We start from the raw sequence: 15,544 nt of genomic DNA, 5'->3' as shown, positions 1-15,544 counted from the left end.
GTGATTCCGTCGGTCTAGGAAACGGTGAACGCCTTAGGACGTTTGCTGCCAAGGATTGGCGGCCCGGAAGACGGGAGATGCCGGTTGTACGCTAGGATGGTGCGGTCGAAAATCTTCTACGGAGCTCTGATCTGGGCGGCGAACTTGAAGGCCAAAGGTCGCTGCCTCCTGCTGATCAGGTGCTCGCAGGGTTTCCCCCGTTCGAGTTGCAGGCTCTGAGGTGTCATGAGATATACCTCTGCATCTGGAATCTGTTGGATGTGGGGCTGACCCTGCAGGTATCGACGTTAGAGTCGCGACAGAATTTACTAGAGAGTTGGCGGGCCAGTCTCGATAAGAAAACGGGCGCGCCGGGGCTTAGGGTCCTCGAGGCGGTCCTGTCAAACTGGGACGTTTGGTTGGGACGGCGACGGGCTTCCCTTGACGTACAGGGTTACGCAAGTGCTCACCGGGCGCGGATGCTTCGATGAGTACCTGCATCGGATAGGAAAGGAGGCGACCACAAGGTGTTACCATTGCGATGAGAAAGTGGATTCTGCGCAACACACTCTGGAACATTACCTGACGTGGGCGGTGCCGCGTCACGCTCTCACCGCGGAAATAGAAGTGAATCTCTCAGCGTCGGCGGTGCTTAGAGCTCTGCTGTCGAGTTAGAGTGGTATAAGGGCGATCGCCTCCTCTGTGAGCAGGTGGTGCTCTGGAAGGAGGCTGTGGAAAAGAAAGGGCAGCGAAGTTGCCATCCAGAGAGGATCGATATCTTCTGATGCGCTTCGGAGGGCTATCGTCGAGGTGTTGACCGGTATGAATCCGCCACTAGAGATTTTAACCGGTATGAATCCGCCACTACAGGTTTTAACCGGTATGAATCCGCCACTACAGGTTTTAACCGGTATGAATCGTGCCTATGAAGGTTCTCTCCACGTAAAAAAGAAAAAAAAGAGATGGTCTGAGAGAGTCTCCTCCCAGGACACTATCCACTCTGAAACACGGCTGGCAGCTGCAGGGTTCGCCAACGTGAGATCCACGATGGATTCCCCCCCCCCCCACCAGGCCACGCACTTATTAGATGACCCGCGGTTTATCAACCGGAGGTCCAACCCGGCCGCCCACCCAAGCATAGCATGTCCCCTAGCGCCAGTCCCGTGGGAACTCCGTGCTGTAGCATGGGCGTTAAAGTCCCCGAGGACCAGCATCGGACGTCTGGACTTACCTGTAGAAGCCTTAACGCTAGGTTTCTGTTGGAGCTAAAGACAAACCGTCTAAATCTTCGCGTTCTGTTTTTCTATTACGTTTGAGACGTTGACCGCCATTCGGTTAATGTGTACATGCTCATCGACAGTGCTCTGCTTACTTGGAGCGCGATGAACGGCTCAAGCGCGCATTGCACCAATAAAAAAGAAAAAAATAAAAGCTCAAAGGTGGACGACAATTGTTTCCTATCACTAAATCCTATCCTGAAAACCATTGAATTTCAAGATCATCAAATTTCGAAGAGATTCGAGCATCATATATTTGGAAAGGTCGGGTTCTCCTCCGAGACAAGGAATATGGCGGTATAAGGTGCGTTTTGCTCTGGCATTATTGAGTTTGTTTTTATGAGATCCCTATCATTTAATTTGTTGTTTATTTTAGTAGTTATTTTGTTTCTGTTGTTCCAGTAGAAAGATAGCTTCGGTTATAGTCATAGTAGGTTAGGTCATAGTCGAATGCTCTAAATGATATTTCAGGAGTTGTTTGGTAAATTTTCGCTTCTATTTACTCATGCTAATATTATTCATTGCATTACAAATCGATAATAATATAAGATTAACTTTATATTATAACTTTAAACATGTCATTGGTATTTAAGAGCCTACGGCACGACTTGTCATTTAACCAATATTATATTTAAAAAAAAATGTTCGCACATTATTCAGTTCACTGTTCACGGGCTAGTCATGCTTCACCGACTCGTGTACCTGTAATATAGCTATATTAGCCGGATCGTGTTTTTCCTTGTTGTAACTGGTGTACATGCTCTTACATCTTTCATCATCCTGCTCGGCAATTATAAATTGAACTAATTTACTGGATTTAAGTTTTTGACACAATAAATTTCCATTGTTGTTTAAACTTTCTTCGTTCTTTTCTCTTCTATAACTTTCTTTCTTTTCTGATGTAACATTAATCCCTACCATTTCATTCTGACAGAATACGATATTTAATCTTTTATAAACTTAATATGTATGAAGTAATAAAAGATTTTATATATACCGATGTTTAAATTGGAAATGAGATAGGTTCATATTAACCGAAACTATGGACGAATTCGACTTCTAAACTCCGAATAATATCTATCATGTCTGTCAATCTTATGCATATACTGGAACTGAAATATAATATGTAAATTAAAAATGACAAAACAATGCACGCTGCGATGATCTAAAATCACAAGAATTCTTTAGAATGGAATATTTTATATAATATTTAATAATATTATATATTATGTTTAACATAAATCATTCTAACAACACAAAATTGGATGAATTACTTTATTAAAAAAAATTGCAGTTTCGGTAGCAGACTAAGGTTTATTTAAATTTTGAGTATACAATACACAGTGACATTATCATTAGTGCGAATTAAGAATCTAACAAAATGAATTAAAATTAAATACCGAAGGGGAAGTGATAATATGGAAACTTGCTGGTAACTTAAACATTGTTATTAATTTTATAAATTACATACTATTAATCGTATATTCCTCACAAACGCATAAAGACTCGTAGAAAATACGATCAGAATTTATAATAATTTTTGTATCGAATAGGTTCTCATTGTCATACAATTATCCAAAAATAATAGACATTTAAAGTAATATTTTTAATGTATAAATAGTTTTCTTCCGATATGTAAATAATATCGAAAACATCAATAGAATATGACATATCATACATATATATATAATATATATTGTATAATATAATAATATATATAAAAATATATAATATAATATATAAATAATGTATAAATATAATAATAATACATATTATTATTATTAATATAATATAAATATTATATTATATATTATTATTATTATATACTATGTTATAGATTATATATTATATATTATATATATACGTATATATAAATTGAAAATGTTAACAATATATACATTTGTATAGGTAGACTGTGGATATTTATGGAAATTTATGTTTTTATAAACGTAATTAAAAAATGAAATCTAAATAGAGATTATGGTAATCCGTTACATGTTATAATATGTCCACTGTTATAACGAACCTGCTTTGAATGCTTTATATATTTTTGCATATTATCTGCATTCTGTAAATTTTTACACATTTCTCATAAATTTCCCACAAATGCATAAAAATTCGCAATCTATTTATTGGATCATTACATCTATTTTCTTGGATCGTTAGCATGTAACGAAGTTTTGTCACAAAAAAAAAAGCCTACTACAAAACATACTTGATATTTGGCATTCCATATTATCATGTTCTCTTCCATAAGAATTTTCTACATTTCGATGTCGCGAAAATCGCGATCTATATTTCGGAAGATTTAATTCGATCGGAGAAATTCGCATCTTCCTTTCATCACATATCACTTTACGGTATTTTCTTTCATTTCCGCTTCCCAAATTCACGCCTGAGATTAAATCAGCGGAGACATGTACGTAACAGAAGATGTAAACATATGAGATGTTTCAGATTTATAGACGCGAATCCAATAGTATGATAATGTTGATAAATATATAATTTGAAAGTGAAATAGATTTATAAAAATCTGCCTTAAATTGAAAATACAGTAATTATGTAGATCTTTAAAAGATATGTTAATATACAGAGTGGTTCAAATAAAGCGTTACTATCTATTTTTTCGGAAACTAATGAATATCAGTTTCATTTTTCCTATAATTAAATGGTAATTAAATGGTAATAGAGGCCCAATCTTTTAGTGTGGAACCCATTTTTGGGGCGATCTTTAGAGAGAAAAAGGAGAGCCCCTAGATTTAAAAAGAATGGGAGGTGGTATTAATGTTCTGCTATTTGGATTGCTTTTATCGAACTGAATACCATTTACTTGAACCATTTTTTTATTATGCATAATTACCAAATTATGTCGAAAAATTTGTTCTGAAGGGAAATATCGAGGAAATGAAAATGAGGTTAAGAAAACGAAAAATATCGTAGTAGCTTTTTTACTAAATGTTCAAAATCGTATGTTTAGATTTCTTAGAGACTTATTGATAAGTCTTCTATTCTCTCGAACATTTGATAATATTCATGGAGTAACCGATATTGATGACATGTTTATAACAAGCAGCACGTCAACAAAACATTCGCCATAAATCAGTAACTGTGCGCGATAGAAAAAATAATTCAAGTAAATGTTATTCAGTTTGATAAGAACTATCTGAGTAACAAAAAATTAATATCATCTACCATCTAAAAAAATTTAGGACGGCCACTTTCTCACCGTAAAAGTCGCTTTTCACACTAAGAGCTTAGCTCTCCTGCAGCATTTTTTATACCAAAAATGAAGTCAGCATCTTCACTGATTTTTAAGAAAACGGCTTGTAACACTTCATTTGGAGCTATAGCTTTATATGCAGAGTAATTGAATTTTCAAAGAAAAAATGCGATAAACATGTGTTTCGTAAAGAAAATGGTAATTTGAATAGAATGAATGTCATATCGTATAATGTATTGAGATCCAATGATTTTCAAGATATAATTTTTATTCCTTCTGCGATAAAGTTTAGAAATATTAAAGATGTGAAATACGATTATTAAAAAAGAAATACTAAAAAATTCTAAAGAGTTTTAAAGAAAATTCATAATTCATGTTTGTAGTTCAAACATAGTTCAAACGTAGAAAAATATACATTTTAAAATTTCCTTCATCTCTACGAATTTCAAAGATCAACTTTCTTCATTTTCTTCATCTTTTCGCGTTCATAACTCTGTAACATCGTGCAAATCTGCTTGATTCGGAAGTAAAAATTGATTGATATATCTGAAATCGTTAAATTGTGTGCTTCTAGTTAGCCCATCCGTTACAATAATACTTCTTTAATTGGGAGACATTCATTATATAAATTTAACAAACAAAAGAAATAAAGTACCGAAGTAATTATATGTATATACATATAATACGTCAAGATTTAACACGACATTGAACTTGAAATAATAAGGTAAACGAATGTCGAACTTTTAAAAGTATTTCAGAATACTCGCGTATTACAATATCTGTAATTAAAAAATTGCTTGAAAATAATCACTATCGTTCCAAGAATAATGTAAATCCAAAAATATCATTTCAACAAAGCAATGCAAATAAATAATTCGAAATAAACGAATATGCAGTGTAAAGAAATCTAAAAACGCGATATATAATTGGCAATTCAAAATAATTTGACAACAAAAGGCTTTGGAAACTCGTGCATTTTCTTCAAGCGCATAAAACAATCGGTTGACCCATGAACATTGATTAATCGATCAACTGAAACAATTATTATTAATCGTAACTGGTTAGATTAGTGCTCTCACTACTTGATTATCTTTTCTTGTTTTACCAAGTTACTATAGTAATAAGTATTGTCTGTTTTTGCAACTGCATCCATCTTTTTATCTTTCTTATTTTCTTCTCTTCCTCTTTATTTCTAGATTTAAGTGGTAGGCTGTCTTAGAACGTCATGACGAAACGTTCTCGAAAATCGTAGAATCTCGTATTTGAGTACGACATCAGTGGAAATCTTTTAGCTACGACTAATTAACACGTTGACTGCCATGGGGGTCACCGGTGACCGGCACTCGATTTGGCTATAGCGCCGTGGTGGCCACCGGTGACCGGCGACGCAGCAAATATTAAAAATACATAGCACGATTGTTTGAAAAAGGGACAATCGTAATAATTGTCTACAACGCCGTGTGGGTCACCGGTGGCCCTCACCACGAAAAATGCTTCAAGCATGATTTTATAACTCATTTTATTCGCTGCAAATAATATTTCAACGTAATATGCATCGCATAATGAAAAGTTCACGTCGGCGCCTTGGGCAAACCATGGAAAATTCGTCTGGCAGTCAACGTGTTAATTATAGGGGTTAACACGACTCGTTCTTTCGCGAACATTACGTGTGTGCATCTTAACACGTGCTCGATTAACTATGTTGTTAATTATATTATATATTCTTTATATATGCGTGTGATATTGTAACTATGTATACATATGTATATAGATATATCTTCTATACATTATATAATTAATTTACATGTATATATGTATATATAACTCTGAGTACAAATAATGTTTACAAAAATATTATTTTGGGAAGGCAAACTTTCAATTATAAATCGCTTACTCTTGGATACTCACGAATGTAACAACAACACGACTGATTTATCTACAAACATAGAAGGAAATTCTCATGCCTTCCTCGAATTGAAAATCAACTCTCCGTTTCAAATTCATTAATTTTGAAAATTTTCACGTTCCCGTAGCAATCTTCAGTAAAAACTACGTACTAACTACAGCCAGTTCGGACAATGTGGTTCTTTGCAATATCTAGCAGCATTCACACATTTCTATATTTTAGCCGCACGTTCAGCTTCCAAACACATGAATTAATGTATTCGGTATAGCGTGTAATAGCTGTCACTATGACATTTGCCGATTGTTTGTTTGTGTATTAGCGCTCTCGCTCTCGATATTTGGTTTTGTCAATGTATAAGATGATCCGCCAATAAAATCGAATCGATCGATACGTGTTTTTTTTTTCATACTTACAGAAGAATCATGGTATAGTACAAAGTGTGTCTAAAATGTGGAAAATGGCAAAAATGAATAGAGAATTTTGAATTTCGTTGGTGGAACGAAGACACACTAGATGAGATGAAAGAACAGATTTATATAAAGATAAAAATTTAAAAGATGTAGCCCGGAAATATGTAATTCATTAGAAAAAGATTATGACGAAATTAATTGATCAGAAAAATAAATTTTCCCAGAAATGAAGAAAAGATTTGTCATATCTCATTTTTTAAACGTCCTTTGCCATCATTACATATATTCAACAATGATGAATTTTAGAATTTCAAGCGAGAGTTTATAAGCTTAACAAAGAGAGCTATGAAAATGCACATATGAATATAATCACTGTTCTATCATAAGCCACATATCTATCATATAATCCTTCTAAATAATCAACAAATGAATCTTATAACGAAAAAAATCATAGCGCATGATGAATTTGTCAGAATTCGATCATCGACAGTTTAAAAATTATTGTCATTTAGGGATTAACCCTCCGCCCGCAACATGGCTTGTACTAACGCGATCAGCTCTTTCAGTCTCTGATCTGGTTTCTTATCGTTTTGGACTTCAAAAAATCTGAAAGAATGCTCAAGTACTTATTATAATCCTTAGTTTACTTTACAAAGGACACTTTAGCCAAATGTCTAAATTTTCTTGCAATCAAAATAAAAATTTGACGGAAAGTTATGAAAAAATGGGAATTTCTTTCAAGGTATACAGTTCTGTGTTAAACGAATATTTAAAGGATGATATTGTTGGGTTCTACCCATAAGACTATAATATTTCGAAACAGAAATTTATCAGTCTTAGAATAGTATAATTATTTTGAGATCTAAATTTGCGCGATTTTTGTGTACATTATTTATTATTGAAAAATGGTATGAGATACGCGTCGAAAAAAGAAGGTTTCATATGTCATGCTTACTAATGTATGAGAAATATTGGAGTCATACAAGACACTGAGGAGGTCACCAAGAAATTGATATATGTAACAAAATAAAAAAAAATTACGCATTTAAAAAGATTCACTTGGCAAAAGATTGATGTGGATGACAATATGGTTCGCTGAAGGTACAGCGCTCATTTTATCCTCATGGTATTTAGAACTGATTTGAATGAAGTAAACAGTGTTTGCGTAGTCAAGGCCTTGTAGTTGCAAGCTTTTTTAGATGCAGAAACCACGAAGATTGACATTTTCGTTTCGCAGAAATTAAATAGCGAAAATTTCGCCTGGGTCTCGAAGAACCATACTGCGAGCAGAGGGTCAATGTAACTTTAAAAATTAGTGTTTAGTGTAGCGTTTAATGTAGTGTTTAATGCAATTTTAGAAATTAGATTATATATAATATGTATAATGTATATAATGATTGTATACAATAATAACAATTAAAAACTGTTCTTAACCATGCCATAACTTTCTTTTCGTGATTAATGCTAGTCTCATAGTTATAGACATTGACACGATGAAAATTTCATTTCATCTGTACTTAATAGAGACATGAGAATCTGATAGGAATCTAATTGATACCTATCTCTCACAACAGGATGTATCCAATATCTTCTGATGCTACTTTTTCTTTGACCACTGTAATATCGAAACATGGTTGAAAACGTATTCATATCTGCATTATAAAATAGATAAACAAAGAAAGTAAGATGAAGAAATCGATCAAAATACCGTATCGTCTAAACTGGCTGTTACGCTTCGCATCGTGAACGCGTCGTCGAAGCAAGACAAACTTCTCACTAGATTCGTCATAAACTTTACCTATGTACTTGGCTCGAGATCAAATTACTCAAAACGTTCATCTTTGGTTTGTTTGAAAAACAAATTCTAAAATGTAGGATAAAAATTCGTAATTTCACTAACGGCAAAGAGATATTTGTATTTTAACGGATTCCTTAAACCGATGTAAAATATTTTTGGTGGCGGCGAACATTATTTTTTGGCTGTAAATTTACTATAACCAACTTAGCGGCCTCTCTGTTTGTTTATATCATTTCTGAAATGATGCGAAAATCTTCCGCTAAAATTGCAAATTTTTAGTCTCCTTTTTTGGTGGCCAGTATTTTTTTCTTTCGTGATTTATAGTCGCAGAACAGAATTTACCTATGTTGTAATTTGTATAATTTATACAATTTATATAATTAGTAATATTTTATGCAATTTGGTAGGGTAGATTTGACAAATTTAATACATGTGAAAAATATTCGCAGTGAAAATTTTATACATAGTGAAAAATATTCGAAGTGAAAATTTCGCAATGAAAATTTTGTAGTAAAAATTTCATAGACAAAATTTCACATAAAAAACTTCGTCGTGATAGTATTGCGTTGATCCAGAGACTCTTTAACATCGCAAATTTAATTTGCCGTTAGCAAAGTTTCATGCAAATTCTTTGCTCATCGTGGTCATCTTGTTTATTTACGTGTCACAGAAAATGGTGTATAACCAAAAGTATAACGGAGGTAAAACAGAATCTTTCGGTTTAATCTCACGTTTAATCTCGTAATCCAATATACTTTGAAGCATCAACATCGCTTTCCAGAATGTTTTTGACCAAGCGGCAATCCATATTTATTTTTACATCGTCGAATTTTCCTTAATCTTTTTTCACTTTAATTTGTGACCTGTTATCGGTATATAATCTATTTTAAAAATTCCATTATATGAAAAAATGCAAAAAGAATTACTCAATTCATAACTGATGTCTTTGAATTATATATTACCGTAATAGTTGGGGCTAGATTTAAAACATGTGTAGATCACTTAATTTTAATTCTTTGAAAATGTAATATAAGAAAAATGCAAGCAATGCAGAAAGTTAAAGTCAATTATGATACTCATTAAAATGCCATAGTTTGTATAATATCATACATAACGTAATTATTAAAACTATTTTTGGAAATTTTGAAAAGCTGTAAGAAATATATACCAGGAGTAAAAAGAATTTTGATGATATAATTATTAAAATGTACTGAAGCTTAAAAATTGAATTTGACGTCAGAAAGACAAGAAAGCTTGATAAAGTAATTATTAGAATTTACTGAAATTTTATAAACTAAAAATAAATATTTCTCTATGTCTGAGAAATACGAGAAATCTTGATGATTATTTCCTAGACTACTACATTTTGAAAGAATTAAGGTATTTTATTTTAATTTATGTCCTATATCTTATAGTACAAAAACTCTATAAATGATCTTAGTGTATTGAAATGAAGTGCTCTATGATGAAATGATCCAACTGAAATTGTAAATTGGCTACAACCCAACTGTACCAGTCGAGGATTAATATCCGGAAACTATAGTCAATTTAATATATATATACTTTTTTTTTACACAAAATTTCTTTTCTACGTTACAGTAGACTTTCGATCTGAAACATCTCTCTGTAAGTAGATAGAAACTATAAAATACGATTGTCGCTTGATCAGTTAAACGGCTAATACGAATAATTTCGTTCGTTACTGAAACCAGATAGTCCTCCCGATACGAGGATCTCATTTTATAATTACACAGAAGTTACATAGGCTTGATAAAAGCTCGCAATGATCCCGTTTTAACGAACAGTAGATTCGATGGACTTGGGTTTGTGGAAAGTTGCATATTATTTATACATTATTTCGTTCACACGAACAGATCCGGCTTGATAACTTGTGGATCTAGATAAAGATACACGGATAAAACATTACCAATCGTATCATGTTCATTTTCTACTTCGATGTTCTCGTAACGTCGTCCTGACGCACTCGTTTCTTATGAATGTTGTATAGTAAATTACTAAATAGTATTATACACTACATATATGTTATGAGGCCTTAAGTTTAGATTTCATTTTCTATGAATTTTTGGTGAATCCGACGATAAAGTTTCGATCAGCTCGTGTCTTTTTTATATATATATATTTATGCGTTCATCCTTGATTCTTTCTTTTTTATCTTATACATTACGTTTCCGTTAGCGTTGAAAATTTACGAATAGGAAAAGACCATAGTGACAAGAGTATCGTTGAACTTTATCGTTAACGTTTAAAACCTATCTTTATTAACGATTCGATTTTCTAGTGCTTTGGTAAAAGGTAAACGACGGCGGTTCGATATCGCTTGTTGTCATTTCTCACAATCGTTCCACGTAATTTCCGGGAAATGTGCCAAAGTAACCAGTCCTTTGACTGGAACCAACGTACCAACCATCGTCACATTTCTCCATCACATACACCGTATCACCTTCCTTTAATTCGAGCTCATCTTCGTTCTGTGGTCTGTAATTGTAGAGAGCTCGGTATCTGAAAAGATATTTGGAAAATTGTTTTTACTGATTCCACTAAATTGAAGTCTATTTGATAAGTAGACCATACATTTTTATGTATTTATGCGAAATTTAAAGACTAAAATGCACAAATTGCATATAAAATACATAAAACATACAAAATATAGTACTCGTCATAGTTTTTAATAGATAGACCAAATGTCCTGTTTCATACGATTATGTTTATTGCCGTTTCGAATTTAAAGGATGTCTTATCAACATTCAAAGAAACAGATATAATTAATATTATTATAACTATAATTATATATTATATTATTATTATAATTATAATTATTATTTTAAGTATTATTATAATTATATATAATATAATATAATATAATTATTATATTATTATAACTATATATATTATATATATAATAAATTAATATTATTATAATTATAACAGATATAATAATATAATACGTATTATGATACACGATGAAATATATCATACACGAAACTAAACAACACGATATGTTTGAGGTATTAAGACGAGGGTTGTATAAAAGACAAATGCAATTTGTAAATCTATTGTCAAATGTGAAGGAAAAGATCGGAATACACAATCTTATTGACATCAGAACTGAAGTTTCTTATTTGTTATTAGATAAACTTCTATATAAAATAAAAACAAAAATAACATTATTATTAATTATTAGATAAACTTCTATATAAAATAAAAACAAAAATAATACTATGAAGAACTGATAATATATAAGAAATATATTTTGAAATATCAAATAAATAATATGTACAACTTGAATTTTTTCAATAATAGGGTGATGTTAATAATGAAGTAATTTTGTTTAAAAACAAATTTTCTTCCTAAATATTTTTGCCGATTAAAATGAGTAACTTTTTGAACATGGAGATTTAAATTTATTTGGAATTTTTTAAAGAGACTTACGGTATTGGTTCAGAATGGGTGTCGATATGTAATGCTTCGTTAAGTTGTGAGACATGTAATTTGCTACCGCCCATCCGTGGCTAGAAATTGCAACAAAGAAAAGGTACGTTAAAACAATATGAAAGTGAAAAATTGAGATAAAATCAAATTAAATATAGATAGAAATCGAGATTCGAACCGCGATAATCCGCTTGCTGGGCGGATGTTTCCCTATTTTCCCTTGGAAATGCATTTATTTCAAGAAAGAAGGGTACAGTCTTTACACAGAACTGCTTTGGTATAAACAAAGAAACCCATTTACTGAACTCAGTTATGGGTATTGCACTTGGTCCACGTGCGCGCTCGTGTCTCACGCCTTTGCTTTTATTTGTATTCGTCTTTTATTTTGTGTACGTGCGTGCGTGCGTGCGTATGGCAGGTGTTTGCCCAATTAATCGTGAGCTATACAGATCGTCGACGATTACTTTCTCCCCAATTCCCATCTCTCAAATCAAGTTGCCGTCTACACGAAGAAAATTTATTTGCAAAATGCAATAGTATAGAATATTTATATGTCTAAAATAAACTTGGAATACTAGAAATGTCACTAATAGCCAATGAATTATTACGGTTAATCACTTGATTCATAATTCAACGACAGTTAACTTAAAAATTGAACTACATACTTTACAGAGAAATTCTATTATTTAATTTTTTAAATTTCGATAGTCCTTTCAGGATAAATCGTTTGCCTTCCACTGTATACATATATTTTTTTTTTTTTTTTTTTATTATTTAATTTGTACTTTACAATTTGTCCAGCTGGACATTCGGTAAATTTTTCTAGCTTTATTGCTAAATAACATGTGGATGGCTACTCCCAGCGGGATACCATCTTCGAGTTTGTCTATTTTATTTCTTTAGTGAGGTCAGTGGGCTGTTTTCTTTTTAGTCTTCTTTTTATCAGAGCTTTGCTCGCTTCAGCAATCAGCTGGTTTGGATGTGTTCCCGTTCTTTCCTCGTATTTTTTGCGTACCTGCCGATTTCTCCTTCGGCCGTTGGTATTTTAAAGTCTTTGCGTATATCCTCGTTTCTGACATATCATGGGACGTTGACTATTGTTCTGAGTATCTTCGATTGTAGCGACTCTAGTTTATTTATGTGGCCCATTGCTGCTGTCCCCCATAATGGTATTCCGTACGTCCAAATTGGTTTTATTATCGTTTTGTAAATTTATTATTTTTATTTTTTATTTATTTTCCATGCTGAGTTTAGAGTTTCGACAGTACATCTGTCTTCTTTTTATCCGTATTTTGTCTATTCTTGTAGTAATGTGACATATACATATACAGTGACGAGCAAAAGTATAAACACACTCCGCTGATTTTATGTAAAAGGCTATAATACGACTAATTTTTCAAGTGATCGGTAAAGATTAAGTAACAGTGACTACAAGCTACATCTGATTAACAAAATGTAATAGTTCATTTTCATTAAAAGAAATGAATGCAAATACTGGAAAACAAACATTGATAATTAGCATATACCAGGGCTACAGATGTACAAAAATTTAAGGGATGATATTTGAAGCTAAAATAAGATGAAAATCAAGAATAAAAAAGTTGCGCTTTCACCTTTGTTTTTCAGTTATTCATAATTAAAAATTAACCGAAATATTCCTGTATGCCAGCAAACCTCCTTACACGAACGAAAGTAGGTCAACTTAAACAGCGGGATCCTCAAATGCACAGGGATCCTCAAATCGATCGATACATTGGCAGCAGCTTACATTGCACAAATCGTAGAGAAGATTATTGTCTCCTCTAATCCTTTACCTCCATAAATAATTAATAAATATTGTGTATTGTGTATTTTCTATGAACACTCTGTAAACTCGCGGTGCTTTTGTGATATTTCTGTAGGCAGCCGCGAATGGAACGGTGCGTGTTTAAAATTTGTATGAATATCGTTTATATGTGCTATTATTTATTAATTATTTATGGAGGCAAAGCATTAGAGAAAACAATAATTCTTTCTACTCGAAAATTCCATGAGGCGATTTTCAATAAACTGTCATGCTTTTCAATACGTAGGAAGGTATAGTTTTAATGTTTAATCTACTATTTTCTTCTATACGAGGTAAGCTGCTGCCTATGTATCGTTCGGTTTGAGGATCCTTGTGCATCCCATTGCTTAGATTGACCCACCGTCGTTCGAGTAAGGAGGTTTGCTCACACGTAGGGATATTTAGGCTAATATTTAATTGTCAATAACTAAAACCTAGATATTTATATTAAGTAATATTTACTTATTTATAATATTTATTTATAAATTATACTTATCTGTAATAAGTATTAACTTATTATAAATAATTAGCCATGTCACTGCGCCACGCTAGAGAAAATTACTTAAAATTCTCAATGCGAGAATTGATTGTAAAATACCAGTAAATAAAAAAAAGAAATAACTAAAAGGACAAAGGCGGAAACGCAACTTTTTTATTCTTAACTTTCATCTTATTTTAGCCTCATCCCTTAATTTTTTTTACACCTGCAGTCGAACAGCCTGTTTATGCTATTATTAGTATGTCAGTTTAAATTATATTATATTACTCTTAAAAATGTTAGGACGTGTCAACATCATGGTTGAGTTAAAAAGCACTTTTTGGATGTATGTACATTGATTGGAAGCACGTGGATTGTTGTATGTCCAATGAAATGTCCTCTAATAATTCTGGCAGAACATTTTCTAAGATTCTTTCGTCCTTTTTTTAACTTACAACTATTTAGTGTGCCATCAATGAAATATTGAGCAATTATTTTACTATGACCAGTAGTAAATGTTGTGACGCTTAATTGCTCCATAGTTTGTAAATGTGGCCTCATCCGTAGTAGAAAATTTTACTCAAGAACACTTCGTCTTGCAGTTTTCGTAAGCCCCACTTGCAGAATTGTAAACGTTTTTGATATCGAAGGTTCTAATACTCTGATATTACTAATTTTTTTATTGATGAAGCCGTCAAGTTGACATAAAGATTAACACTATCTTTTTAAATGAAACGTTTTTATTTACAATCTGGTAGAGTATTTCAAGGCGAAAAGTTAGCCAAAATCAATGCTGGTACAAGTATTCAAAATGACGACTGTACATGAATGATGTATGTACATATTTACGTTATAAACGTTCCCAGATTTTACTGATTGTGTTTTGAAGTTAAAAGAATTAATACATATATAGAAACAGTTATACGTTCTTATTAATTATTAATTAAATAATATAAGTACTCTTTGTCTCTTTCAAATTAGTCTTTCTATTCAATTAAACTTTCAAGTTCCTTACCTTACTTTCAAATGGTTCGAATTAAAGTAGCAATTTTGAATCACGTTACTAATATAAACCTACTAGTTACTTGATGTAAAATATTTTCTCAATTTTCTAGGTTCACCGTCTAATAGGATAGACACAGACACAGTCACAGAACCAAGTCACAGGATATGATACAATAATAACATTGTAGTTAATCTT

The 15,544-nt window shown here is 32.3% G+C and overlaps 1 protein-coding gene across 1 annotated transcript in view; it reads right to left on the bottom strand.

Annotated features, from left to right (window-relative positions):
• Positions 1-6,236: 6,236 nt before the first annotated feature.
• LOC122577337 overlaps positions 6,237-15,544 on the bottom strand; it is a 345,413-nt gene continuing 336,105 nt past the window's right edge. The window contains exons 28-29 of the mRNA XM_043748626.1: positions 12,041-12,120; positions 6,237-11,110 (exon numbers count right to left, since the gene is read on the bottom strand). Of these exons, the coding sequence (XP_043604561.1) occupies positions 10,942-11,110; positions 12,041-12,120 (249 nt within the window). The 3' untranslated portion in view covers positions 6,237-10,941. The remainder of the gene's footprint in view (positions 11,111-12,040; positions 12,121-15,544) is intronic.

Source organism: Bombus pyrosoma, linkage group LG18 (assembly GCF_014825855.1).
Source record: "Bombus pyrosoma isolate SC7728 linkage group LG18, ASM1482585v1, whole genome shotgun sequence".
Lineage (NCBI taxonomy): Eukaryota > Metazoa > Arthropoda > Insecta > Hymenoptera > Apidae > Bombus > Bombus pyrosoma.
Note: the sequence above shows the minus strand (reverse complement) of the source record. Positions and strands in the feature narration are given on the sequence as shown.